General features: G+C 37.1%; 2 protein-coding genes across 4 annotated transcripts in view; one reads left to right on the forward strand and one right to left on the reverse strand.

Annotated features, from left to right (window-relative positions):
- Positions 1-27,000, forward strand: part of LOC126751973 (protein sickie) — a 474,537-nt gene that overhangs the window by 124,827 nt on the left and 322,710 nt on the right. The window lies entirely within an intron of this gene.
- On the reverse strand, positions 16,912-19,143 carry LOC126751976 (uncharacterized). Its single transcript, XM_050462484.1, has 4 exons — positions 18,832-19,143; positions 18,511-18,719; positions 18,166-18,457; positions 16,912-18,097 (listed from the first exon to the last, which is right to left on the reverse strand). The coding sequence occupies exons 1-4, from the start codon at positions 19,141-19,143 to the stop codon at positions 16,919-16,921; spliced, it is 1,992 nt and encodes a 663-aa protein (XP_050318441.1). The 3' UTR covers positions 16,912-16,918.

The raw sequence follows: 27,000 nt of genomic DNA on the forward strand, positions 1-27,000 counted from the left end.
TTTGACGTTTTCCTCTGGGTGTTACAAATATTTTTGCAAACTAAATATACCCTTTCCAAGGTATAAATATCAATACATTTCAGCTGTTACTCTGACATTCATACATATATATAAATAAATATATATATAAATATCCAAAACGAAGATTTCTTCAATTTCTTTCATCTATTGATTAGAAAGTATCAAAAAAATCATTAAGTTCGTACCTGATTTCATTCCCCTGATATCAACCAGACTCCTTGTACCCTTTGAAAGTCGATACTTTTCCTTCTTTCAACACCAGCGCTTCCTCTCAATCGACAATCAATCGGCTTGAGGGCGCATAAAGGCCTTCAAAAGACGCTGTTAAGCTGCTTAAAATCTCTAATTGCAAGCAATTATCACACAATCATTGTAAGATGAAAGGAGAATGGACACTTCTCACAAAAACTTAAGTACAAAGGGCGTACAGAGGCGCCTACAAATGAAATCAAGCGCAGTAGTCCCAAAGAAAATGTGCCGCTAATTCAAGCGTTAAGGTGTCAATAGACGACGGAAAAGTAAAAACGAATGAAGTCGGCGAACTCGGCCAGACAGACAAACAAACAAACAACAGAGGCGAAGACGAAGTAGACGAGCTACTTAAAAATAGATAAAAGTGGTGCTACAGTAGGCAGCGGAGGTTGAAGGGGTGAAAGCGCTTGCAGTTGGAGCAAAATCAAAGTGAACTCACAAAAAACATGTCAAGGCAAAGGGGAAAGTGTAAACAGTTGAAATCTGTGCGCTAGAAAAATAACTAGCTCCACACACACACACACACACGAATTTTGCACCCCTGCGCCCTTGCGCACGTTATCTCATGCCTTATAAGGCGCGTCGCGTTTGTCAATGGGATGGGATGCAACTGTCACAGTCGTGCAGTCGACAAAAGTAGTAAAATTTATGTGCGCCGCTAAAAATATGCTACACATGGCGGGGAATTCCCCCAAAGGGACAGCAACTAGGACTATTTTTAAACTCAAGTACACACATTTAAGTAACCATGCATGTGAGTATGCATATGTGTGTGTCGGAATCATAAAAAATTTGATACAACAACAATAAAACAACAACCAGCTATCATGTGAACTTGCTGATGCCTGCTGGCATATGTGCGCTTTTTGCTGCGACAATAATAAATTGCGACAGGTTCAAATCCCCACAACTTTTTTCCGCCACTCAAATTCATACAACTTTGCTTCATAAATGTAGAAGTTTGTATATTAAAGTTTATGAACACGAAAGTTTTTTTCGTTGTTTTATGTGCCTGCATATTGGGCGCAATTGGGTGGAGCCTGCGGCCTCAGCTCCTATGCCAAGCTCCTTGCTCACATAATTAATTGCATTTACGAGTCTTAATGAGCAACGAGGGAGACAAAGCGACCAGTGTGATACAACAACAGCAATGTGGCTTCTCATGCATTTCATGTTTATGTCTGTATCTAGTGTATTTGTTGTTGTTGTTGCCTCGGCGTAGGAAACAGTGGAAAATTGTGACTGATTGCCTGCGACAAAGTAGCACATAATTTACACTTACGGTAATTTCTTTGGCTCCAGCGACGGCTGCATTGAGCGCTTGCTGCCACAAAATTTTTAGTGTAAGTAAGTGATATATGCATTGATACCTTGCCAGGGTCAGGAGCGCAGCGCATACTCGCATACTATATATTGTAATCATTTATGAATGGCTTTCACGTTGTTATTTAAAAACAAAAGCGCGAGAGATGTTCGGGATATTTAACAGACGTGTCCGGATGACAATGTCGTCATCACGCGCCGCGTGTTGACATTAATTTTTATTTACATGCGCCGTATTCTAGCTGTCGCTTATTGTTGTTGCTTTTGTCATTTAATACACAAATACATCTTCCATAATCCAGTTGTGTCATTTAATTATAGCAAATGGGTGACGCTTGCGCACATGTGCTCGCAGCTGTTGCTGTTGTTGTTGTGCATATTAATATGCTTATAATTATATTTTCTCTTTTAATTTTTGTTAATGATATTTCTTTTTTGTGATACGTACTAGCGACTTGTTATGACATATTGATTGCATTTAAAATTACGGCAGCTTGGTATGAGAGCAAGTAGATACTAATACAGGGAGTTAGGTTAGGTCGGAAATATTTAGCGATGGAAACTTGCATAATTTTGCAAACTGCAAATTTGTTTCGATTTTTTTCTTAAAAAGTATATTCTCCACTTATTAATGTCCACAATTTAATAAATTTGTATTCTCTCATACAAAGAGATCCCCCAAAAGTTGCAACATTGTCTTAAGCAATAACCCATGCAAAATATCATAAAAATATCTCCTCAAATTTAAAAATTTTCCAAAGAAGCATTTCATTCCAATCGTTCAGTTTGTGTGACTGTTATATGGAATAGTAACCCGATTTCAGCAGTAGAGCCGACAATTAAGCAGCTTCTTGGAGAGAAAAGAGTGTGTGAAAAATGTCATATCGATATCTCGAAAACTGAAGGACTAGAACGCTAATATAGAAACCGACAGAGAGAGACGAACATGGTTAAATCGATCCATCTCGTCCTGCTAATCACTTAGCTATAGAGTTTATAGGGGATCCGACGTTACTTTCTGAGTGCTACAAACAGCGTTGCAAATTAAATATACCCTGTTCTAGGTAGAATGAACGAAAGAATGTAAGCAAAGTTAGTCAGTAAGTTTCCATTAAATCTCCCAAATTAGATGGCTGATCTCTCAGTTTTCGGTGGATCCCATTTTGGCTGCTAGCTACAGTCGTTTGTGACCCCAGATAAAAACATCGTATTTGGGTATCAACTATCGACAAAGAGGTTTGAGCCTTTAAAAATCTGGTTAAATGCTTTACATCAATTTCCTTTATGTCACCGAGATGTCTAAAAATATGAAATCTAATAGTCTTTATCTGTAATGATGGGACATTCGAGAAGTTAGTGTTGAGATGATTCTGTGTTGAAATGATTTTGTATTATCTTCTTTCCAACAGTTTATGCAACTGACATCCTTTTAAATATTCAATTTAACTCATAAGTTTTGATCGGACAATGTTCATTTAGAACTTCTACAACCATTGCATGGTAGAATTTGTCGAAGAGATCACCAGATCACTAGACCTCTTACGATATCTTAGATCTTATCCTGAAGGACCTCACTACTACACAGTTGCATAGGTGCTAGTAATAGATCAATACTTGTTGAGCTGGCCTCATTTTTATACTCTCGCAACAATGTTGCTAAGGAGAGTATTATAGTTTTGTTCCCATAACGGTTGTTTGTAAGTCCTAAAACTAAAATAGTCAGATATAGGGTTATATATACCAGTGATCAGGGTGACGAGTAGAGTCGAAATCCGGATGTCTGTCTGTCCGTCCATCCGTCTGTCCGTCCGTCCGTCTGTCCGTCCGTCCGTCCGTCCGTCCGTGCAAGCTGTAACTTGAGTAAAAATTGAGATATCTTGATGAAACTTGGTACACGTATTCCTTGGCTCCATAAGAAGGTTAAGTTCGAAGATGGGCAAAATCGGCCCACTGCCACGCCCACAAAATGGCGGAAACCGAAAACCTATAAAGTGTCATAACTAAGCCATAAACAAAGATATTAAAGCGAAATTTGAAACAAAGGATCGCATTAGGGAGGGGCATGTTTGGACGCAATTTTTTTGGAAAAGTGGGCGTGGCCCCGCCCCCTACTAAGTTTTTTGTACATATCTCGGAAACTACTATAGCTATGTCAACCAAACTCTACACAGTCATTTTCTTCAGGCATTTCCATATGCAGTTCAAAAATGGAAGAAATCGGATAATAACCACGCCCACCTCCCAACAAAGGTTATGTTGAAAATCACTAAAAGTGCGTTAGCCGACTAACAAAAAACGTCAGAAACACTAAATTTTACGGAAGAAATTGCAGCAGGAAGCTGCATCCAGGCTTTTTTTAAAAATTGAAAACGGGCGTGGCCTCGCCCACTTATGGACCAAAAACCATATCTCAGGAACTACTAGACCGATTTCAATGAAATTGAAATATAACACCCTGATGACATACGAAATATAGGTGAAATCGGTTCACAACCACGCCTTCTTCCAATATAACGTTTTTTTGAATTCCATCTGATGCCTTCTCTGTATAGTATATATGTACATACATTAGGAACCAATGATGATAGCGGAATAAAACTTTACAAAAATACGGTATTTGAAAAACATGTAAATGACGTATAATGAAATCTCGATTATCACTTTATCATGCGAGAGTATAAAATGTTTGGTGACACCCGAACTTAGCCCTTCCTTACTTGTTAACTATGAACTTTTACCCGTTCCCATTCTATAGTTAGGGTGACTGAAGTAACTGACGTAGCCAACCCCTCAGCCCTGTAGTTTACTTAGTAACTCGATGCCAGATATAAGGATAAGCAGTCTAAGCATCCCCTCACTAGTCGTGAGCGTACAGTTAGCGAACTCAAGGCTAATATCGCTGCACTACCCCCGGAGTGGATTGTCACCACCCTTACGGAGTCTTGGTTTTTAATTATTATTTATTTCTTAAACGAATTTTTTAATTCCTTTTAAATTTTCATAAAATAAAAATTAAATAAATTTAAACCATCAATTTTGCCGAAAGATTCATTGCTTTCAGTAAGTCGGGAAATATGGGATGAATTAATAAATATGGCTATGAAAAAATTTTACTTTAGAATTATTTCCTCCATGTGTTCATTTGAAAAGAGTCTTAAGCTAACTTGTACCACTTTTAATTTCGAAATACTATTATAAGAAGTAATAAAATTACGAAATGTTACAAAATTGTAATAATTTTATTTTCAAAATTTATAAAAAAAATTTCAGTCTGGAAAGAATAAAATTTTGCTGTAAGTATAAATATCTTTGCAAGTACTACTTGCTACTTAATTTTTTTTTTTTTTTTTTTTGTTAAAAATTGCGAATTTCATGATTTCCTATTTATTTAATTGGCCACATCTGATCAAATTTAACCCGGGCTAAACTACATTTTCATTTATTTTAGTGCAAACCTTTTTTATCGTCTCAAAATAGGCTGCTAAGCCAATACAAGCCAACGCTTAATCCAATTTTCTATATACTTGTTATTAGCCTCAGCTAGGACGGCCTACAGTGCTTCCAGCCAACTTTATTTTTACTTCCTTTTCGGTTCAATTTTAAAGTGACATACTCCTCAGAATCAGTTACATTTGTATGGTCTATCATTGACAAGCATCATACCCAAAATGTGTTCTCTGCTATTTATCTGATGCCAACACGACAATTTTCAAACACTTTCACGATATTATTACCATTAAGAGAGGTAGATGGACGATTTGCAAGAGGCAAGTTTGATCTGTTGGTTGTTTACTTTTATCGATTTCCTACCAGGTCTTTTGTGTTCAATGTTGATACGCAAAAATCACGTCAACGAGACAGCTTTTCTATTATATCTGTTGAAAAAGGTTTAAATTAAATCAATTTAATGATAATTAATAAATTCGCGTAAAAATTGGCAAGCAGGGGAAATATATGGATAGGCTTAATGAGCTGGGAAGCATTAAGTGTTGGTCAGGGGTGTAAAAAATCAAAGAAAAAAGTTATTACATTTAAAAAATTATCATTAAATACGCAAAATTTGGAAAGAGGCAGATGATATTACAAAAATAGCATTAAAATATGGTTTTAATTACTGCTTTAGTTTTCAAGAGTACCGTTCTTATGTATGTTTCAAATAAATACGAGCAAACATTAAACTTAAATCAAGAATTAAAAAAATGGTTAGAGAGATTTGCTGTTAGAAGTGCTTTCAATATAAATATTTTATGTTTGTCATTTAGAGTGGTTTTCTAGTGACACATTTTCCCTCTGAAATATTTGTTTTACGCTTAGTGCTACCGTTGTCGCACTCATTTACCGCAAGTTGGCTACATCTTCTGTCACAATTCTGCCACATGCAAATGTCAACGTATAAATGAGCACATAATGTGTCTAACAATAGCAGGAGCCACCTGATACATATATATACTAGATATTTATATATACTACTACACAAAAATAAAATAAAAAAGTATTTAGAGCAGACACTGCATTTTTTTTCGGTGACTCATCGAAAGGCAACTTGTAATGAAATTCATGTGGAGCATTTCCATTAAAATAAAATGTATTTGAAGAAATTTAGAAGAATGTCAAATTAATTAAATTTCGAATACTCCGTTACAACATTTATGCAATGTAAACATATCCCTCCAGCAATATAACTGCGGTTTAATCATTTTTGAGTTTATTTATTTACTTTTGCGGTTAATGAATATTAATTTTTGGGTCCACTATACCCAAGCAACAATTTTGCTTTACCCACAAAGTAATTTATGCCACAAACGCAAACAATTTGTTTGTTTAGTTCTGTCTACAGATTTGAAAAAAATTTAATTTCGAGCAAAAATCATGAAATATTCTGTCCCTTTTCTATAAAAAAACCTTTTTGAATTACCACACGCCACACCAATGACCCAGCAATGTTGCCAACTAAAATCGAAAACATCAAAAAAGTGAAAATGAAACATTAGCCAACAGCCAGTCAATCAGTCGGTGAGGCGGTACGTCATTTAACACCCGTTGCTGCCGATCCTTTTTAATTGTTGCCGAGAAATTCGAAACTTTTGGCTTTCGGCTTTTCCATTTAGCATTACATAAACAATCACAAACGCACACAGTTACGAAATAATTTTTTACCTTGCCATTATTGCTACACTCTATTTTACTTGTTAATATTACATTCATTTTGTTCTCGTAAACTTTTTGGTTTCTCTTTTTGTTTCTGTTGTTTTCACTACTCGTATTTTGTTAATTTTACTCTTGTTGCTCTTTAGCGCTTTTTGTCTGTTTGGAATTTTCCGTTTGCTGCCTCAAAACTCTGCTGAAATATGCTTTTTTCCATTCTCTAAGCTGCAACTTTCTTGTTTTTGTTTGGTGTTGTTTTACGAAATTTGTAATTGTTTATTTAAAACATTTGAGTACTTGTGTGTACTCGAGGCTTGTGGAAATTGTTTACCGCAATGCTTGCTTGCCACAATATATACAATTTCGTTAACAATACCGTTGCAATTGGTATGAGTAATTGAAAACTCAATGCCGACAAGCTTTACGGGCATTCGAAGTTTTTGTTTCTCATTTTTTTTTATTTTTGAAAAGTGTTCCTGGTTTAATGTTTAGGAAGGTTTTTTCTAATAAAAGTTAGTATGATTTTTCTTAAATGCTTCATATTTGTATGAAGTAATTTGTGGAAGAGCGAAGCTTTTAATGAGCTTTTATGGTATTTTCAATAAAACTCACAAAAAGCATGATACGTGAACAGGAATATGGTTGAAAATAAATTATTGCCAATTTTCATACTAGAGTAGAAGGGAAAATTTCATTAAAGGAGTAGTTTTGAAGCCCATTTAACATTCACATAACATTTTTCGTAATCATACCAGGCCAATAAGGTAATTTTGTCTCTAAAAATTTCTTCAACCTTGGTGAAAAATTTTGGCTGGTACTCAACTGAACTTAAAAAACTATGTATACTCATATACTAAGGTCTGCCATAAGTTCTATTACTAGTATAGACCCTTATAAAATGAAACTGTAACAAATTATGTATTAAATAAGTTAAGTTATAAAGTGTTTAAAATTAATATACTAAATGAACGATGCATTTAATTTTATTCAAAATGATCACCTTTTGCTTCCACACAATCTCTCAAACGATTCGGACTTTGCTCAATAGTAGCACGCACAGTTTCTATTGGTATTGACGACACTGTTCGAATTAGAGACCTTTTGACTCTTCAACCCTTCACTCTGAGGTTATTCAACAGTCCATATCTTCAAATTCTAACCACAAACTGGATGACCAGTGAATTCAAATCTGGACTTCCAGACGGCCAATAATCTGTAGGTATAAAGTAGGATAATTGATTTTAAGCCTCTGCTGGCTGCTTTTTTCCTTGTGTGCTCGAGCAGAATCTTGCCGGAAGAACCAAATATCTTCATCCCAGGGAGTTTTAATTAACCTTTCGAGGAAACTCCCTATCAGTCTTAATTAACCTTTAGAGGAGACTCCCTACCAGAAAGTTCACTAAGAAGTACAAATACCGAATCCCCATCTACTATTAATGGAGGAAACTTGATGATTTGCTGCATACAGCACCGGAGGACATAGTCTGTGCTCAGAATCAGAAAATCTGGGTACTGAAATCGCTGTGAGCCTGGACACTCTGGAATCTTCGCATACATTGATTTCATTGCAAAATACTTAACCACCTTGACATGCGGGTCTCTGCTCGCATACCTTCATGGGAGGAGTGGGAGGGAAATACTTAACGTAACCTGACATAAGTTAATTGCACCACACATTAAAGAAGCTAGATGGGAACCAAACCGATCTCTGAGAATAATTTTGTCTCTTCTTTCAAAGTTTTTATGTGGATTTCATCATCGTGCTTATTAACAGCGTCTTCAGCAATAAACATTTCGCCATCTTTAGAAAGTATGCTTTCATGGCTAAAGAAGACAGTGCATAGAAGTTGACCAGTTAACCGAAGGCAGGCCTTCTTATGGAGATGATCTTGAATAAGTCTTGGCTTTGATCTGGTGAATATATGTAGGGTAAAGGCCCTTGACATGATTTTCTGTTTACTAAGGGTATTTCGGTGAATATTCGGACCATGTCAAGACAATCACTTTTCATTTTGTCATCAACTTATGTGTGTAAAGAAATCACCTTTCTATCCTCGAAAACTTTATAACAGAATGTATACAGAAGTGCAATATATATATATTCTTTAAATTAACATCATTTTCAAAGTCACAATGGCCACAAATGGTACCCATTTCATCGATGAATTACTGTTGGGAATCAGTGGGAGTCTCCCTTAACCTTCACATTATGATCTTTCTACCATAAAAATTCATAAATTTCAAATTTAAACTGTGAAAACGAAATCGAAGACTTGTCTGCCGAACTCAAGTAAAGAAATTACCATAATTGATCTCACTGCTGCCAGTACACTGAAGTTGTCTGGCATCCAATGAAAGTAAGTCTCCTGAATCACTCGAATTATTTCAAAATAAACTTTCAGTCGAAGAGATCCCAAAAATTATCATTAGGAGAGCCAACACATCCGTTTGAAGCAAAATTTACGTGTCATTTTCGAAAATAATTAATAAGATATCAGCACCAAGCTCGAATAGTACACAACCTCCGCCCGTGCTATACATAAATTTACGTAATGATGTGGGGACAGATGTACACATGTCACTTGTTTCCAAGGCAAAGCGCCAGCAGGGAGGGATGGTGGCACACCAAACAAAGTATTTCAAGAATTTTGGAAGAACTCAAAAAAATCAAAGTGCTCAGTCGTCGGAGTATGCGCTCAAATCTCAAAGAGTGGAACTGTCGTGCGTTTATTTCTTTGGAAATCGCGTTACGCACCGTTGCACGCCGTGAATTTCCAAAACAAGCAAACAAACACAAACGGAATTGTATAAGAAATTTGTTACAAAAATAAATATAACTCGGCAGCGCGACGGCACGTGTGCGATTGTCAGTCGGCGGCTGCCTGATGCCTGCTGCCTGCTGCCTGCGGATACGCAGACACATGCCACCAACAGGCGAAGGGAAGGTAATGACTGCTGCACTTGCCGCATGTAGATTTTCCCCAATTTTCGTCACATGTTGTTGGCTACGGTCCACAGCGCCAATTAAAAGAAAATAAATAAGAAAAACAAACCTTAATTGAATATAAATAAAAGCACTCGTGTGGCGCAGGCGAAGCGCTCAATTTTTGAGTGAGAGTTGGGGCAGAAAACTCCACGAAGATCGCTTGCGCCTGCAAACGCGCCAACCGCGCGCTCAGTTGCAACGTGAACGCGATCGCATGCGAAGCTAAATTGAATATAAAAATTTTATCAGTCGATGCAGTGCTCCTTCGCGCTGGTGAAACATCCGCGACATGAGTCTATTTTTACGCCATCAGTGACGCCGCGCGCATTGCTGTGAAATCAAGCGCGCAGCAGCGAAGAGGGTTTGGAAAATTGAAAAGCGTTGCGTGTTTTGTAAACAAGCGGTCCAACGGCCGAGTCAGCGTGCAATCAACTGGCAACACGCGAGTAAACAGTAGCACTATTTTTCGTTTTGTTGTTGCTTGATGTGTGTTTAGCTCCGGTGAACGCGTGAAATGCAGTTGCGTGACCGCTGACCGTCTCTAATGGTGAATCCATGTAAACAAAAAAATAATAAAAAATAAGTATTTTATAAGAAGTCTTGCGCTCATCTGCGTCTAATAATTAGTGCTTGTAACGAGCGTCTATAATTGTATTGGTTCTCGATTGCCGCTCTGTGTGTTGGCGTGCGCGCGCGTGTGTGGGTGGCGGCTGCTCCAATCGTGCTATAAATTTTTCAATTAAAAATGGGTTAATTAAACGCAATTTACGATTTGAAACGCTTGTATCTTCGAGTATGTAAAAGTGTATATGTGCGCGTGTTCTAGAGTATATCTCTGTTGTGGGTGATTTCACCTAGCAATTGACTTACAAGTGGATCAGTACATGAAATTGGAAGAAATAAGCTTTAATTGCTTTGTGAATATAACGGTATTAGACGTATTTGCAAAGAAAATCAGATGGTAGCGAGTTATGTAAGAGAAAACTTACAACAGGATGGCAGAGGAGTGTAGAGAGTTTTGCTTGTGTATACAAAAATTTTTTTAATAATATGATTTGTTGGGATTAATATGGGGATTTAATTTTGAATACATTCAAAAATTAAAATCTGTAAATTGGAAGAGCAGAGAATATTATACAACAGATAAGGACCTTCAGACAATTTTTGTATTTTTTAACGGCTTTTTTCGTAGGGTTAAAAATAACCTCACATAGACAAATAAAAGAACAGCCTAGGTCTGAAACATGCTTCATACTATATGATTATTGTGTGTGATTTGCCTTATAGCACTCTTAATTGTCCAAAAATGCATTTATGTGGCGTAATTGAAGTTTAAGTACGAGATCTTACTGGCGAGAGAGAGGGAGAGATCTGGGACAATTCTTCCGAGGCCCTGATTTCTCGCCCTTATGCTTCTCAATAATTTTTTGCATTTTTTTCTCATACAATTTATGGTTCAGGCGGCCGGTACCCTACCAAGTTGTTCAATAAGTTCTGTCGTTTGATAAAAAAAACACAATTTTATGATTCAAAGTATACTTTCATTATAATCTCCCTGAACACACTTGCTCCAACGATCTTCCAATCTGTGGATCCCACCCCTGAAGTGAGAACCCGGAAGATCTGCAAATTACGCTCAACTGCCGTTATGACCTCTTCATTTGGTAAAAAACGTTTGCCACGCTTTTTGAGTTCTGGAAACAAATGAAACTCGCAGAGGGCTAAATTTGGTGAATACGATGAATGCTTCAATAATTCGAACTTGAACTCATGGATTTTAGCTATTGTCAATATGCTCTTGTGACACGGTGAATTGTCCTGAAGAAAAAGGATTTTTGCTTCTGAAAACCGGACCTTTTTTCACGAATGTTTTCTTTCAACTGGTCCAAAAGGTTGCAATAAGATTCAGAATTAATTGTTTTACAAGTTTGCAAGTAATCTACAAACAAAATTCCTTTCGCATCCCAAAAAATTAATACCATAATCTTCGATACCGGACACGAACTCGTTTCGAAGCTGAACAACCACCATTCACACGATTCTTTAGCCTCTTGTTTTTATTCAGGATCATGGTGATAAACCCAAGTCTCATCCACAGTAATGAATCAACGCACAAAATCTACTTGATCCTTTTTAAAACGCTCCAAATGTTGCTGAGAAAGTCACATTCGATTGTGTTTTTGTTCCATTGTTAGCGAATGCGGCACCCATTGTGTGCACAGCTTTCTTAAACCCAAAATTTCACTCACACTACCTAATGAGATGTGTAGAGTCTCTTCTAAATCTCACTCAGTCAATCGACGATCTTCCAAAAGCATATCCAGTATTTTGGCTATGATTTCAGCACCAGAATGATGCGCGTTTTGGACGTCCTTCACGTAGATCGTCTTCAAGGCTTGTACGACCACGTTTAAACTCAGCAACCCATCTCTCTACTATTCTATTTGTAGTTGATGGCACGTCGACACCAAATAGCTTGTAAAGAAAGAATGAATTGACGGATTGAAATTAATTGAGTAACATGGTATATTCGCCCCGTGTACTCGATAACACAATAACTTTAACTTAGTGTTCAAAGTTTTCACATTTTCATTACGTGTTTTCATGGGAAATATTTAATAATATTTGATCCCTGCAGTTATCCAAACTCTTTCTTCTCCTTTCATAGCTTTCTAATATAAATTTTCCACATCACCTGCAGGCATACGGAATTTGTCACCTCTTGCAATTAAGTCTTATTTAATACTTCACTTCCTGTGCAAACAAGCGTAACTGTCCCTACTTGATTTCTGACAGCCTTTCCATCATCTCATCTACAATTTACTGCTTTCACCTTCAAGGCAAATACATACAAGCTTCAAACAATCACATCCTTATTTCTGCTCACATCTTCGTAGGTGTAGTCCTTAATTTCAACTGACTGACTGATTGCCAGCAGCTGATTGCTGATTTTATGTATTTTCCTCCACTAACACAACCATGTTTCTGAATTTCTTACCGCTTATCAGTTTGTTCGATTTTTTTCGCTTTTCAAGCTGCTTTCATAATTACGAAAATAGAAGAGTTGGCGAGTCGACAATTGCTTGGCTGGTTATATTTGCCTTGTCCGCTTTGTTTACCTTTCTCTAAGTTCTACCTTCCTGTTAACCTTTTTTTAACTTTTTAGATCTTTGCTCATTCAAAGCATGCAAGGGCTTAAATATGAAGCTCAAAACACAGAGCCTTTCATAAAAATGCGCTACCCGGTTTTAGTCAAGCTTGGCATATATGAGTGCTAAATACACAAACTACTTCCTTAAGGTTCGTTAACAAACCCGTCGTACTCGCTTCGCATACTTTGTGCCGCTCCCGGCAACTTAACAGCGCCAAGCAAATCTCCTCGCTTTTTTTTTCGTTTTTATTTGGTAGCTCCGTAATTTTTTCATTTCCGCCGTCACTTCCTTGTATTGTTATGCACATGCTGATGCCAATAAAGCCTCACGTATCTTGGATTTCCAGACTCAATCGCCCACTACAACCGGATAAATGTACGGTACATATACATATACTTGTCTGTTTGTTTCGTATGTGTAAGGCGCAAGTTTGATTCGGCTGCTGTTGTTTCAGGAAATCACCTTCGAGCATACTTAGTGTGGGGTATAAATTAAGTGGCAAAAAAATTATGTATAAACAGCTGTTTCCCATAACCCCAACCAAATCAGCCGCCCCCTCCAATCGTGTCGTTTTGAACACATTCTGCCAACTACGCCTTTGGCATAATAATTTTGCTATTTGTTTTGCTTTCTCTCAGTTTTTCTTGTTTAAGAAAGTTGTGAGCGTTTAAGCTAACGCCAAGCCCTGAGCAAAGGCTTATTTTTTCCAGTAACTAATTAAATTAACGAATATTTCACCAGCGGCTGGCGCTTAACAAACGTCGACAACAAACTTATTAATCGTTTAGCGTATAAATTATGTATAGCGGTAACAGCAGGTAAAGGATTGTGAGTGTGGTAGCATATGCCAAGGCGCTAAGGCGGTAATATTTGAGAATAGTCATTACCAATATGTTGGGCTTTACTTATTAAGAATATTAATTGTTTTTATGATGACTAATTTTGAATAAATGAAAGTGGAAGGTGTCTGAAAAGAGTTATAATGTATAATTAGATGAAAAGTTAAAAATCAATTACGAGATACTTTTCTAATTTTGTTCGTTTAGTTACTACGGCAGCTAATTGCTATAGTGATCCGATCTAAACAATTTCTTCAGAGAATAAAACGATGCCTTCGATATTAATCGGTGCTGAGTTTCTTGAAGATATCTCGTCAAATGAAAAAGTTTTCCGTAGAAGCATTTAATTCCGGTCGTTCTATTTGTACGGCAGCTAAACGCTATAGTAGTCGACGATTACAATAAGTGAGCGGCTTTTTGATGAGAGAAAGGCGTCTGCAAAATTTTACACGAAAATCAGCTCTTTACACTGGCCTTTTATTTATATACTTTATAAGGCTTTTCGATGTATGGTTTAGGGTTTTATAAACGTCGTGGCAAACTTCATATAGCTTAGTCAGAGTATAATAAATTACAAAATAAAAAATCATCCTAAATGTAGGCAATGTATATGTGGATGTTGAATTACTATTTGAGAACGGAGAGAATGTCAATATTTTCTTTGTCTACAATGTCCATTCCACTGAGAAAACATTTAAATATATGTTAAGTTTTGAAACTAGACCTTATTCGAGAAAATTTTCAGTAAAAAAATAATACAACAATAAAATGTATCATACTTTTCGGAGTATTTTCTAACTATACAAGCAGCACTACAGCAGCAGTACTACAAATTTTTAAGCGCCGAAATAGTGGCATTACATACTTAAAAATATTAATATTCCAAAACACTTTATAGTCGCAAAATTTGTATGTGTCTCCCTCCTCTTACGTATACATCACCGAACCTTATCGCTGCATATTGCTCGCTTAGAATTAATTTCTTACACTTGTAAGATTCAACATCATCACATACCATCGAAAGAAATTGCTTATAAATGAATTTACTAATTTGCACATTTACGATGACAAATCGCCACCAGTTAATCGGAGGGTTGTTATCCTCCCTAAACTCTCACCAGCACGTTTTCTGCCAGTTTGAGGTTAGAAAAATAGAAAAACAGCACATTTGGCTAGCAAATTTTCATAAATCACATAAATAAAACCCACACAAGCACGTACAATTACATATATATATAAATATATGTAAGTCTGTGTGTAGTATATGTGCCAGAAATTCGTATATTTGAGGCCCCCATCCTGCTGACGGAAGTCACAAAAGTCAATAAAACACAATCAGTCCAGGCAACAAATGGTCATTGATGACCGAGTGGAAGTGAATAAAATTGACCATACCGTGTGCCTACATAATACTTATACATATGCATATATGTACATACATATGTAATCTCAACTCCTGCTTAGCAGACATAATTTTCGGTCAAACTTTATATTGATTTTCTCTACACATTTATCAGCTCATCGATATTCACTAACGCATCCAATCACATATTTTGTGCGCATAATTTTTGACCCTTAAAATCTTATCTTTTTCCGCTTACATCATTTGCCCAGCGAAGAGGCATTGCTTTATTCCTCCCTTCCGCTCGCTTGAGTTTGTTTACATCCCTAATATTGGTCGCAGCATTATGCTCGAACTTGTGTTCTTCCATATTAAGGTCCTGTCGAACACATGTTTCGTCTGGATTTTGTCCTTTATTCGATAATTGCGCATGAAAATGCGTCATCCTGAATTTGATTTGGTTATATTATTAGTCGAAGGTGAACAGCTGTGCTCAATGGAGATTCAATGAGTGGATTTACAAGTGCTTGCTTTCGTGCCTAAATGAGAGGAAAATTTTATTAGTTTGATTGAAGGGGGAGGGTAATGCGAGCTATAAATTGTAGGGCATACTTAAATATTAACTATAATGCTGAGTTATTTCAGCTTTAGTTTCCACAGGATTCAATAGAGTTACTGAACGGTGAACTATTTATATTCTTTGAAGAATTGGTCAGGAGTTGAAAATTATCTTCAAAAAGTTAAGAAATAATTTTAGTTTGCTAAAAATAGAAATTACCAAACACAGAAGATAGTTTCCGGCTACAATTCAGTATTCTAGGCCAAAATTGTGGCAAAACCGAAGGTGGCAAGTGAGCAAGTCCGTAAACCTTCCAATGGACATCCAAGCGGCAGTAAAGGCTATTCGTAACGCCCAAACTTAATTTCACTTCGGTCATATAGAAATAGAGGCAAATAAAGTGGCAGACGAGAGGGCCCGCTCGGGACAGCCAGAAACACAATTCCACTAAGCTGTCTCAGGCCATTCGACTCCTTTAAGAGTTGTTTGTAGTCCTCAGGCCTTGGAAGAAAAGCAACAGAGAGATACCGCAAAGTTGTTGCATATTTCTGATTAATAACAGATCAAAAAGCTCCTACTTCTCCGAAAAAGTGAGCTTAGTAACATCTAGGGGCCATCAAAAGACACCTACCGTTAAGATTCCACCTACAGAAAATTAGAAAAGTGGATTCAACGAAAGCAAAACACGCGCGGAGGAAGATGGCACGCTGAAAGGTTATCTTTGCGAATACCTTCAGATTCATGAGACGAAAATTCGCCGGCCTCCAAATTTCCAACAGTGTGGGCAGCTAGGGTGAAACAAATCAGCTAACTTGCTGAATATGGATTCATTTGGTTACCATCTAAATGCTCCTAATGATGGGAAAAGTGTGACCGCCTGCAGCCTGGCGATAATGCGCTTCTCTTTTGAACCAACTAAATAAAAAAAACCTCTCACAGTAACCTCAATACAGATTTTAACGCTTTCAAAACTCCAATTCGTTGGTCAATATTTTCTCCAGTTTATTCAGAGTTCTTTGAACCTGTCGAATCTCAGTGCTTTTTGTCCAACACATGTGGAATGCTTTAAACAATTAGTAAAATTCTTAGGCTATTTCAGTGATAATTATTGCATTATCTTTACCCTGGAAGAACACAGTTTAAAAGTAAATCTATCAATGATACATAAAATTTTATTAATTGTTGTCAAAGTTATGGCTAAAAGACAATAATACAACATCAGCTCCAAATATTATAGTAAAAGTTGTATACCTTTTACTTTTTAGCCTTCTTTCTCCACATTCCCCTATAAGCTACATTCTAGAGACAAACACACAGCTTTCTCAGCAACTTACTGTGATGCTCTACACAACCAGAATCCTTGTGATCTAAGCGATTAAGCTTTTTCTCATCCAGCAAAACCTTCTGCGCTCCCTTGTTGTACCAAAACGCGGCTTCGAATTCGACATTCTTCAACGAAGTTTTGAATTTCACATAATAGTAGTCGCTCTCCTCTTGACTGTTATAGACGCTATAGAGCGTGTGCGTGCTTAGAACTCCACAAGTGCCGTTGAGCAAGCCGGCCTGCTGTAATAAGCCATTCATATGCATCAGCAAAGACTTCAACAGCAAGCTGGACGCATAAGAGTTGCACCACTTGGCAACGAAAGGCTCACAACTGCACCAAAACCAATCGATACCAGCATCGCTACAGCTGCGATTCGCCTTTATTGGTCTGAGTACCGTTTGGCAGCTCTCGCAGTCAGTATAGTGTAGATCCGTGGTGCCTGCACCAAGCGCTAGAGCATGTTGGATGGTTTCGTGTAAGTCCAAGGGGCTCACCAAACGGTTACGATTCAGTTCCAAGGCTTGAAATAAAGCCGTATGTTTTCTCTTCCAAGCTTTAGGTAGTGAAATGTAAAGTAACGGTAAACGTTCTTCATAAAATCCGCTATCAAGGTTCTTAAGGCGACCGCGTAGCATGCCATTGGCGCTAAGTAATATTACCACATAATTTTCGAGTACCTTAGTGCTTTTCAATAACCTCAAATATTTGGCGAATGCGTAATCAATCATTTGCGGTATCACATGATGTTCGCTAAAACTATTCACCCAAAATATACCTAAACCACCAACGCCGGCAAAAGTCTGCGCGAAATCGACTGCATAATCCAAGACATAACTGCCTGCGAGCCGCGGTCCCAAGCAATACTGTGGTGTTATGAAGTGTGTATCCGTTCGCTGACGACGCTCCACGGCCCGCATAAACGGCTGGAGGTAATAATCTGTAGGCGAATGTTCGAATCGCAAGGTCTCAGTGATGTCGTCCCTACCGTCCTCAGCGTAGGCTGTTGGCATGCCCATATTACTGACTTGTTGCCACAGAAAGGGACAGTCGTCGAGCATACCACCGCGCTTACAGGCAAACACAGTTTCCTGCTGTTGAAGCTGGCGACCCGTAAGCAGCGCCATTAAGTTAGGAAAGGCATCGTAACCGAGCTGAGTTAAGATGAAAGGGAAAGGTATATATCTTTATTTATATAGTTGAGGTAGCCAACTAAACCGACCTTATTAAACCCCAACAACTCGTGCCAACGATGATTGTTGTCTTTTAAGTATTTGTATGTTTTTGGCATTCGACGGCGCAAATTAATCTGCGACAAACTATCCAGACCAAAGACCAGTACCCCGATTTTAGTGTCGTTCGTCGACCTTTCGCTGAAATTCCGCTTATGTATGAACGAAAATGCATCCATGAAAATAATTTTCTTGTCGCCACGCTGCATACAGTTAACAATAGCGCCAATCACATCGAGTGATACGAAAAAGTCTTGCTTGAAGATGAAGCAAGGCGTGCCACTGAAATTATAACTATTTAATTAAAGGATATGGATCCTTAACGCGTTTAGTACATCAACTTATCATCACTGGCCTCATTTTTTATCTCTCTAAAGCAGCAAGTAAGCACAGCGCTCTCCTCCCGCAAGTACAGATCTTTCCATTCGTCATTTATATGCAAATAGTAACGATCGGATATGTTATCGAACCGCTTAGAGACTAATGGTTTTGTGCATTGAAGTTTAGTTCCACAAATCACATCCGGTGCTTGTAGAGCGGCTAGCTGTAAATATTAGATGTTGAAATGTCATACTTTTGCTGAGAGAATATCTTCTAGTGAAAGGAGATTAACCACTACAGACTTGACATGCTTATACTCATTCGATCGTACTTACATCCGGTGAATAGGGACTTATGCGTGGTATTTTGCAAACACTGTCATGCACCACGAAATTCTCATCGGTTGCGCCTTCATCCATCATCAGATTTAGATCCAACAATTCTCTCGTATCAGTAAACTCTAAATCGCTTTTATATCCAGTGTGTATGCGATAACCACAGTAGTATATTATCACAAATAATAGTATGAGTACTAATACTGATGGCGTCAAATCGCTTCGGGCTTTAGTTGATCGTATGGTCGGTGTCATTTTGTAAAGTATCGTACGAAACACACTACAAACGAATTTCTTCAAAAGTAAAAACATTTTTTATTACTTTTACAATTACAGTTTTGTTGTGTAATCATTTTTGGCGTTAAAGAAAAGGCAAAGGTTGAAGTTTCCAAAGCACTTGAGTCTGGAGTTATTCTTTTTGGCTGTAATTGAGTATTTTACATGTGTGTGTAAAAGTCAACTGTTTTCGGGTTCGGATTCGGGTTTTCAGGAGCTCAACAAAGCTTTTTTAAGCGTAGATCCTACAATTTTTTGCCAATATTTCTAATTGATACAGCAATAGCTTCCTCGGTAATTGTGAGGTCGTGCTTCTCTGTTCAAGTATATCAAATATGTGAAACAATTAGATATTAACCGAGTTGTAAAACTTTTTCAATGACTTGTTGTCATTTTGAAGGTAATTTCATAATACCACTTTCATAGAAACCCTCTAGAAGTGGATCGATTTTGTTGTTATTCAGCAACGATCTGTGGAAAGATATTTGATGACGTGGTTTTGACATCTTCTAACGGCCACGTTTGTCTATAGATTTGTGTCAAATTTTGTAAGTGTGTTCTGTACGGTTTGCCATTTCATCGTTTGGTACAGCGCTTAGAAATTATGCATATGTATTATTACGCTACTTCAAGTTCTCTGTGGCTACTCTAAGAATTCATCACGCAAAACACAATTTTCTTAGGTGAGGTATGTTACTGGCTTTATGGTTTATCAAAAAAAAATTTTCACTATTGGGGTGAGTCGAATCCTCGTATGATTCAGGAATCCAAACTGCGTTAAAAATAAACCGTTTGGTGCAGATTGATGGACCTTATTTCTCCCGAAATGGGCAGTAAATGCCGTTACGTGGAAGGTCTCTATTTCCATCAAGATGGTACGGCGCCTAGTGTTTGATATCTAAACATGAACACATTTGAGAGAGTTCTCACATCAAAATTTCTTCCGATTGGAGTTGAGTCCTTACTGAAGTGATAGATTTGGGGACCTCCCGTGAGAACAGAAAATGCTGATTAACAACCGGAACTGCGGCTGCGTGATCCTTCTGACGCAGAATGAACTGTAAGAGGTCCTCTAAACTTTTCGCTCTTAAGAAAATCAATCCCACCGCAATTGTATATGTAGATTGTATAATGTCCTATAGGCTCTCAAAATGGTGTAGCCATTGTGGCTAAACAGTTTGCCGGAAGATTTTTGCCAAAGTCAAATTAATAAAAGCGAAGTGTAATCATTTATACACTTTTCTGTCACTTCACTGTCCAGCGGTCTTCATATTGAAGTTGATATTTCTCGATAGAAAAACCTTCTGTGAACCTAGCAACGTGGCTGAGATTTATTTTAATCGTTTTAACAGATTTGTGGTAACCGCAAAACACTTCCTTTACCTATTAGGATCTGGTGAACCAGTTTTAGTAGTTTCTGTGCATCACAAAGGACCACAGTTCGTAGGTGTCCAAGTGTGATCCAGCGCAACCCGTGGAGCGATGATAATCATATGATCTAACCTAGTTCAATCTATATCCTGAAGCATAACCCTGTCAAGAAAGTATCGGGAATTCTTCATTTAAATCTCCCGCTTATACATATTATGGAAGATAGGAAGTTTTTTTTAGGTTGGTACAACTGTCCTTAATTATGATGGCAAAAATTAGCACGATCTGTCAACCAGTGTGCTTACAGCAGCTGTTTATGTCAGTCGACCTCAGCTCTCGCATCGAATTTGTATTGAAAAACTTACTTGTCTTCCATATAAGCCGGAGATTTAAATGAATAATTTCCAATACTTTCTTGACAGTGTATATCTACATACAAGTATAAGTGAGTGGTTGTAACAGTGTATTTACAACCTCAATGCACGGAGTTTTGAGAGTACTGAAGATATCCACGCAATTCTCGACATAGTATACATATATGTACAAATATAAAGAAAGTGGCATACTTCATTAACGTACTTATGTATTTTCTAAGAGCTACGCAAGAATAAATTCGCATACTCTAAAATGAGCCCTCAACACATTTTTCTAACTTCAAATAAGCTGCTCATACCTATTCATCACTTTTCTTTTATCACTTCGATGTTCACCTTTCGCCAAGCTACACTAAAAATAAAAAACAATTTTATTTGCGCTCATAAATTTCTATTACATTTCTTATCATATCTTTATGAGACTCCCTTGATACACAATTCAAGGGAAGAAATAGCAACAATTGCTAACAAAAAGAAAAAATGAGAATCATATAAGAGAAATGATACACCCGAGTATTCGCAGCAACAAACATACACACTCTTTTATGAGGCAAAAGTTAAGCGTTGATAAGCAACATGAATGGATCTAGCTATATATATAAGTATATATATGTGTGGGGAATATAGATATATTATTTACGGGTTTATTGAAAAATTCTGACAATTCCGCTAAGAGCGCAGCATTTGCCAAAATCAATTTGCTTAAAAGGTGACACAGTGGGGACATAAAGTCAAGTGCTTTGATCATAAATGCAGATGAAGAATACACGCAGGTACAGGTAGAGTGTGTACGCACAGATAGTCTATGAATTTATATATCTAGAAATAAATATGTATTCTTGCAGCTGAGAGCGCACGACACCATGACAATTTACTTAAAATTACACATTCATATTTATGCTGTCAATGCTGCAATATTTGTCACTGTGTGTCAACGCGCGTAACCGTCAGTCTGTTTTCCCTTCTTACATCTTCTTACATTTTCTTTGGCAGCTTGTCAGTTTTGGTGACCCATAAGTAGGTCACATTAAAATTTGATGAGTTGCCATTACTAAATGTTGGCTGGTGGCTCTCTTTCGTTGTTGTTGGCGTTTTTACTTTTTTCTTTTTTTTCTTCTATTCCTACGCCTTTTTTCTTTGCTTCCTTAGGTCGCTTTACTGTCTTTATAATTGTGGCCATGAATCACTTTCAAGTGGTTTTCGAATATTTTGCTCTTCAAATAAGAAATTGCAAATATTAGCACTTTGGATGGGCTTTTATGACATTTTTTTGGCGCCATTTGATTACCGTTATTTATTTTGTTTATTTAAAAAAAAAAAAATATTTCGCAATAATTTCTTGATGAGGAAAAGGAAGTCTTTGAGGAAGGATTTTATTTTTGCGAGTTTTCAGATCACATACCCTTCACTGTATTGGCCTCATACACATATGTTTGGACATTATTAATATCACAAACTCTTGTTATGTAGTTCTCAATTTCTACGCGATATTGCCTGTCTATTTATTGGGTAGTCGAAAAAGTCTTTTCGTATTTCTAATCAAACTTCAACTTATTTTTTTTAATTGCTAGTGAACCTTAATGCACCAAATATGTACCATTTTGGTCGACCACTTTTGGCCATTTTTCCGCTAGAGACATTATTACATTAGCTTCCATCAGTGTAAAACTTTTCTGCTTTCACGGCGAAAAACTGTAAGAAGTAATTTTCACAGGCTTCTCTTGAAGCCAACTTTACTCCATTAAGAGAGTTCTGCATTGACCGAAACAAATGGTAGTCCGATAGTATAAGGTCAGAGATGGTGGACGCTTCAAAGCTTCCCAGCCAAGTTTTTGCCGACTCATCAAAAATGTGTGTGGTCTTGCGTTGTCCTGATGGAAGATGAAGCCCTTTCTGTTGATCAGTTCTATCCATTTTTTTCGATTGCTTCCTCATCATCTCATCAGCTGTTGACAGTAAAATGTAGAATCAATCGTTCGACCAGGCTGGAGCAGGTCATAGTGGATGATTCCTTTCCAATTCCACCAAGCACTCAGCATAACCTTTCGAGGCGTCAATCCTGGCGTTGCGCCCATGTGTTGAGCTTCACCACGCTTGGAGCACGATCTTTTCGCACATTATTGTCGTATTTGAACAACTTTTCGTCGCCTGTTACCATTCGCTTCAGAAATGGTTTGATTTCATTTCGTTTCGGCAAAGAATCGCAGATGTTAATTCGGTCCATTAATTTTTTCACAGGCAATTCATGTGGCACCCAAACATCGAGCTTCTTTTTGCAGCCAGCCTTTTTTTAAATGATTCATAACCGTTTGTTGATGAATGCTAAGTTCCTTAGCGACGTCATGGCTACTTATGTGACGGTCCTGGTCAATCGAGCGAGCAACCAACGACATCTATTGGCAAAATACGAAAGACTTTTTCGACTACCCAATATTAAATCTCAATATTTAAATTGTTCCCAGAAAATTATCCGCTTCATAATCATTTCTTTGTCATCGAGAGATTTTACCACAATAAACCGGCGGCTAATTATTTCGGCAGAATTCCTGCACCTCAAATTTTTTCTCCACACCACAATATTGCCACAAAATGCCAAAACAAAACTATGAAAACCAACAAAAACATATTCTATGTCGAACTCTCACTTTCCGGTCATTTCACAACGAGTCAATTAAAAGCGAAAATTAATGACACATTCTGCGGTGGCTGACGAAATGACATGAAACATCGAAAACAAATTTAGGCCAAAACGTCATCAACGCATCCACAGCATTGAGTTGGCAAGTTGACCAACGCAAAAGTGTGTCTAACCAGAAATAAGAACTATGAGCGCATCACCCACGCGAGTGGCGCCAATTCAGAAGCTTGCCAAAAGCGAAGTGTGACAAACAAGCAAATAAAATATAAAAATATAAATAAACTTAGGCAGAAAACCGGCAACAAAACAAAGTAAATGAAAGTCAGAATGAAATAACATTATTCTCCAGTGAATTATGAGTTGAGCGCAAATACTCCCACTATGCTTCTCAATTCACACATAGCGGTATTTTTTTTCTTATTTTCTTTATTGCCTGCTCAGTTGCCGCACTCAATTTTCATTGATGTTTTGTTGAGTTGCGTGGCGCGGGAGATTGAGTGGGACCTTTGGCGCTTAAACAGATAGAAAAACTTTTTTTTATGGAAAAATTGGAAAAGTTAGTTTGGTGCCACAAATAGAATGACTGCAGTGACATTTCTACGGCTACAATCAAATTATATTGACAAAGTGTCTTTCAAAGCCTATTTTTATCTGGTATTTGTTGTTGGATATGCTAAACAGAAATTGGATTTGTTATTTTCGCTAAGTTTGTTAGTTATAGATAGTAAACAAGTACATATATTAGTAGATCAAACAAATTGTTTTGAACATTATTCGGAAAATTTCCAAAATTCAAAAGTTATTCAAAAAAGTTTAGATACAAGTGTATTTTGAAAAAAAAAAAATTTTAGTATTATTCTTTCTTATTCAAAGGTCTCTAGGAATAACACAAATAAATATTGTTTCTAGACATGATATAAGATCAGTATTTGCCATTATGTTTTAAAAATGATTTTAGGCAAGTAATCATCGCGGTTGTCGATAACAAATTCCAGCCGAGAAGCCCAAATTTCGAGCACCTTTTGCAGCAATTGGTGTCATATGTGAGTAATAATAGAATGTTCTATTCCATGGGTCTATCGTCTCGCGCTTATCTGCGTGAACAAGCGACTTCACGTAACTAGAAAAAATAATCCAGCGGTGATTAATCGCACGATCTTGAAGGCCACGTCGCAAGCCCACGACGTGAGATAATGCGCTCATTAAAGCTTTCCTTCAATAATTTGTTTGTTTCGTTGCCTCTATGGCATATAGCGCCGTCTTGTTGGAACCACCGCATCAACATCCTCCAAATCAGGCACGAAAAGTGTAGAATTTCTCATTTCATGTTTGAAGAAATATGCATTAATTATTCCATCTTACCATAAAGCGCCCAAAACAGCGACTTTTTGAGGATGTCATGGCGTTTCAACAATGGTTTGTGCTCATCAATCCAAATATTTAAGACAATTTTGTTTATTAACGTACCCATTCAACTAAAAGTGAGTTTCAGGGGAGAACGAAACTTTCTGTGATATGGGTATTCCTCCACACTCTGCTCCACAGCAGTAATAGCGTCTTCGCTGCGTCTCATACGTCATCTCTGAGGATTTACGATATTTACTATTTGTGGTGCGAAACCCATCTTAACCCATAGTTACTTGTATTACCGATTTTGCTGGGCGCTTATGTCGAGCGAATATTGGACTCTGATCCTAAGTAGTATATTTATATTTTCTGTGATGAGTTTATAGAGTAGCTTACTAAATTTTTCCCCTTAAGTAAAGGGATCAATCATTATAGTGGAGTTCTTCAAAGGCACTTTATGCCGACTAATATTAAATTTGAGCTTTTCTAACTTCCAGGTTCAAAGATATTTGGGTCAGTGCAAAGGCCTGCGTTAGTCAGCAAACTATTTTAAACAAAATTTCGTTAAAAAGTAACTCTGTACCGTCTAACAAAAGACTGTCTGAGACCTATCGATTTTCTAAGGTTTGTTTGAAAGAATCGGATGTATCCATAATTGGTCGAATTGTTTTCGATTTATAACTGATGTAAGCCGAAATTGTGTTATTTATATATATATATCGGATTTAATAAAAAAAAATTAAAGCTATATTATTCGAAAACTCTACTTTTACAACAAAAGGACACATTCAAATTGGGCACTATCTTTATATAAAATATGTTATTTTCTTGAAAGAAAAGTGTATATATAGATGCATCTATTTCTGGAATATGACAAGTTTTTATTTCCATTTTGCATATATTTTCTTCACTTGAAAACGTATTGACAACCTTCAGTTCTCTACCAAATTTAATACTTTTTTACATTATTTGCTTTCTCACTTCTCTATATACCAAATTGACAGGCAAATCTGCCAACAATACACCCTTAAATATATTGAAATAAGAAACTGCGTTGTAGACAAGAGAAGTTGTGAAGAAACAGTGGTATACGTCACAAAAATGTAAATGCGCCTGAATGTAGACTGCGCAGATAGAAGTAGTCTATTTTGGTTATTCTTTCAGTTTTACTTATTACATTTGCATAAAGAGAAACTATCGGAAATCTTGCTTTATTTCTTGACATCCTCTGTTATGGAAAATATGCAGGATGACGGGATAATTTTTATGTATATCCTTTAAATATTGCTTTACCAGAGGAAGTATTACAAAAATGCGATTAGTATAGTATTATAAAAATATATTTTTCAAGATGTACGCGAATTATATTTATCAAAAATTAGAGAAATTCCTGCATTTTACAGCTTTAAAATGCCTGAATGTATGCTTTAGTATAACCAAAACTTTAGCCCTTCTAGTAAAATAATTGTCTCCCAATATTTCCTTCTTCTGCTTTATATTTGTATGTATACATATATGTATATATCACCCCCACAAGTACTCGCAAATATTTATTGATTGCGTAGTAATTTTTTACAGCTTCACTCATATCGTAAATGTCATTGCCTGCGTATCTGTCTCTAAAATCTTTAAAATACTTCGATGGCGTCAGCAATTTGTTTCACTTCAACACTTGTGCCAAGCAACCCCCAATCACTTATCCCCTCCCACATGCACATATATTTGTGCTGCAAATTCGACAAGTATCACTTCCGACATGCCACCCATTTCGTGTATTTTGCAAATCATCTCGGCATTTTGCATAAATTTCACTACATATCACCGGCTTTTTGTTTTTATCCCCCCATTTGCCATTGCGTATAATTCTGCCACTGCGGTTGCCCATTATTATCACAGCTGCATACCTTTAGGCGCACATGCAGATGAAGCAAGAAATGTCGAAAATTGATTTTACGTTTCTGTTTTTTTAGTTGATTTGACACAGCGTGTGTGCAACGAGTTGCTCTTATCGGCAGTGGAACACCACCACCGATTGCCGGTATTCAAGACTTCAACGAACTCTACTAACTTAAGAGATGTATACGAACTACACAGCGTCAAGCCTACTTTTGGGCTTAAAATTTTAGCTGTCAAAAGCTGTTGACAAGGGTGTAATCGCGGCGT

The sequence above is a fragment of the Bactrocera neohumeralis genome, chromosome 3 (genome assembly GCF_024586455.1).
Source record: "Bactrocera neohumeralis isolate Rockhampton chromosome 3, APGP_CSIRO_Bneo_wtdbg2-racon-allhic-juicebox.fasta_v2, whole genome shotgun sequence".
In the NCBI taxonomy this organism is placed as follows: domain Eukaryota; kingdom Metazoa; phylum Arthropoda; class Insecta; order Diptera; family Tephritidae; genus Bactrocera; species Bactrocera neohumeralis.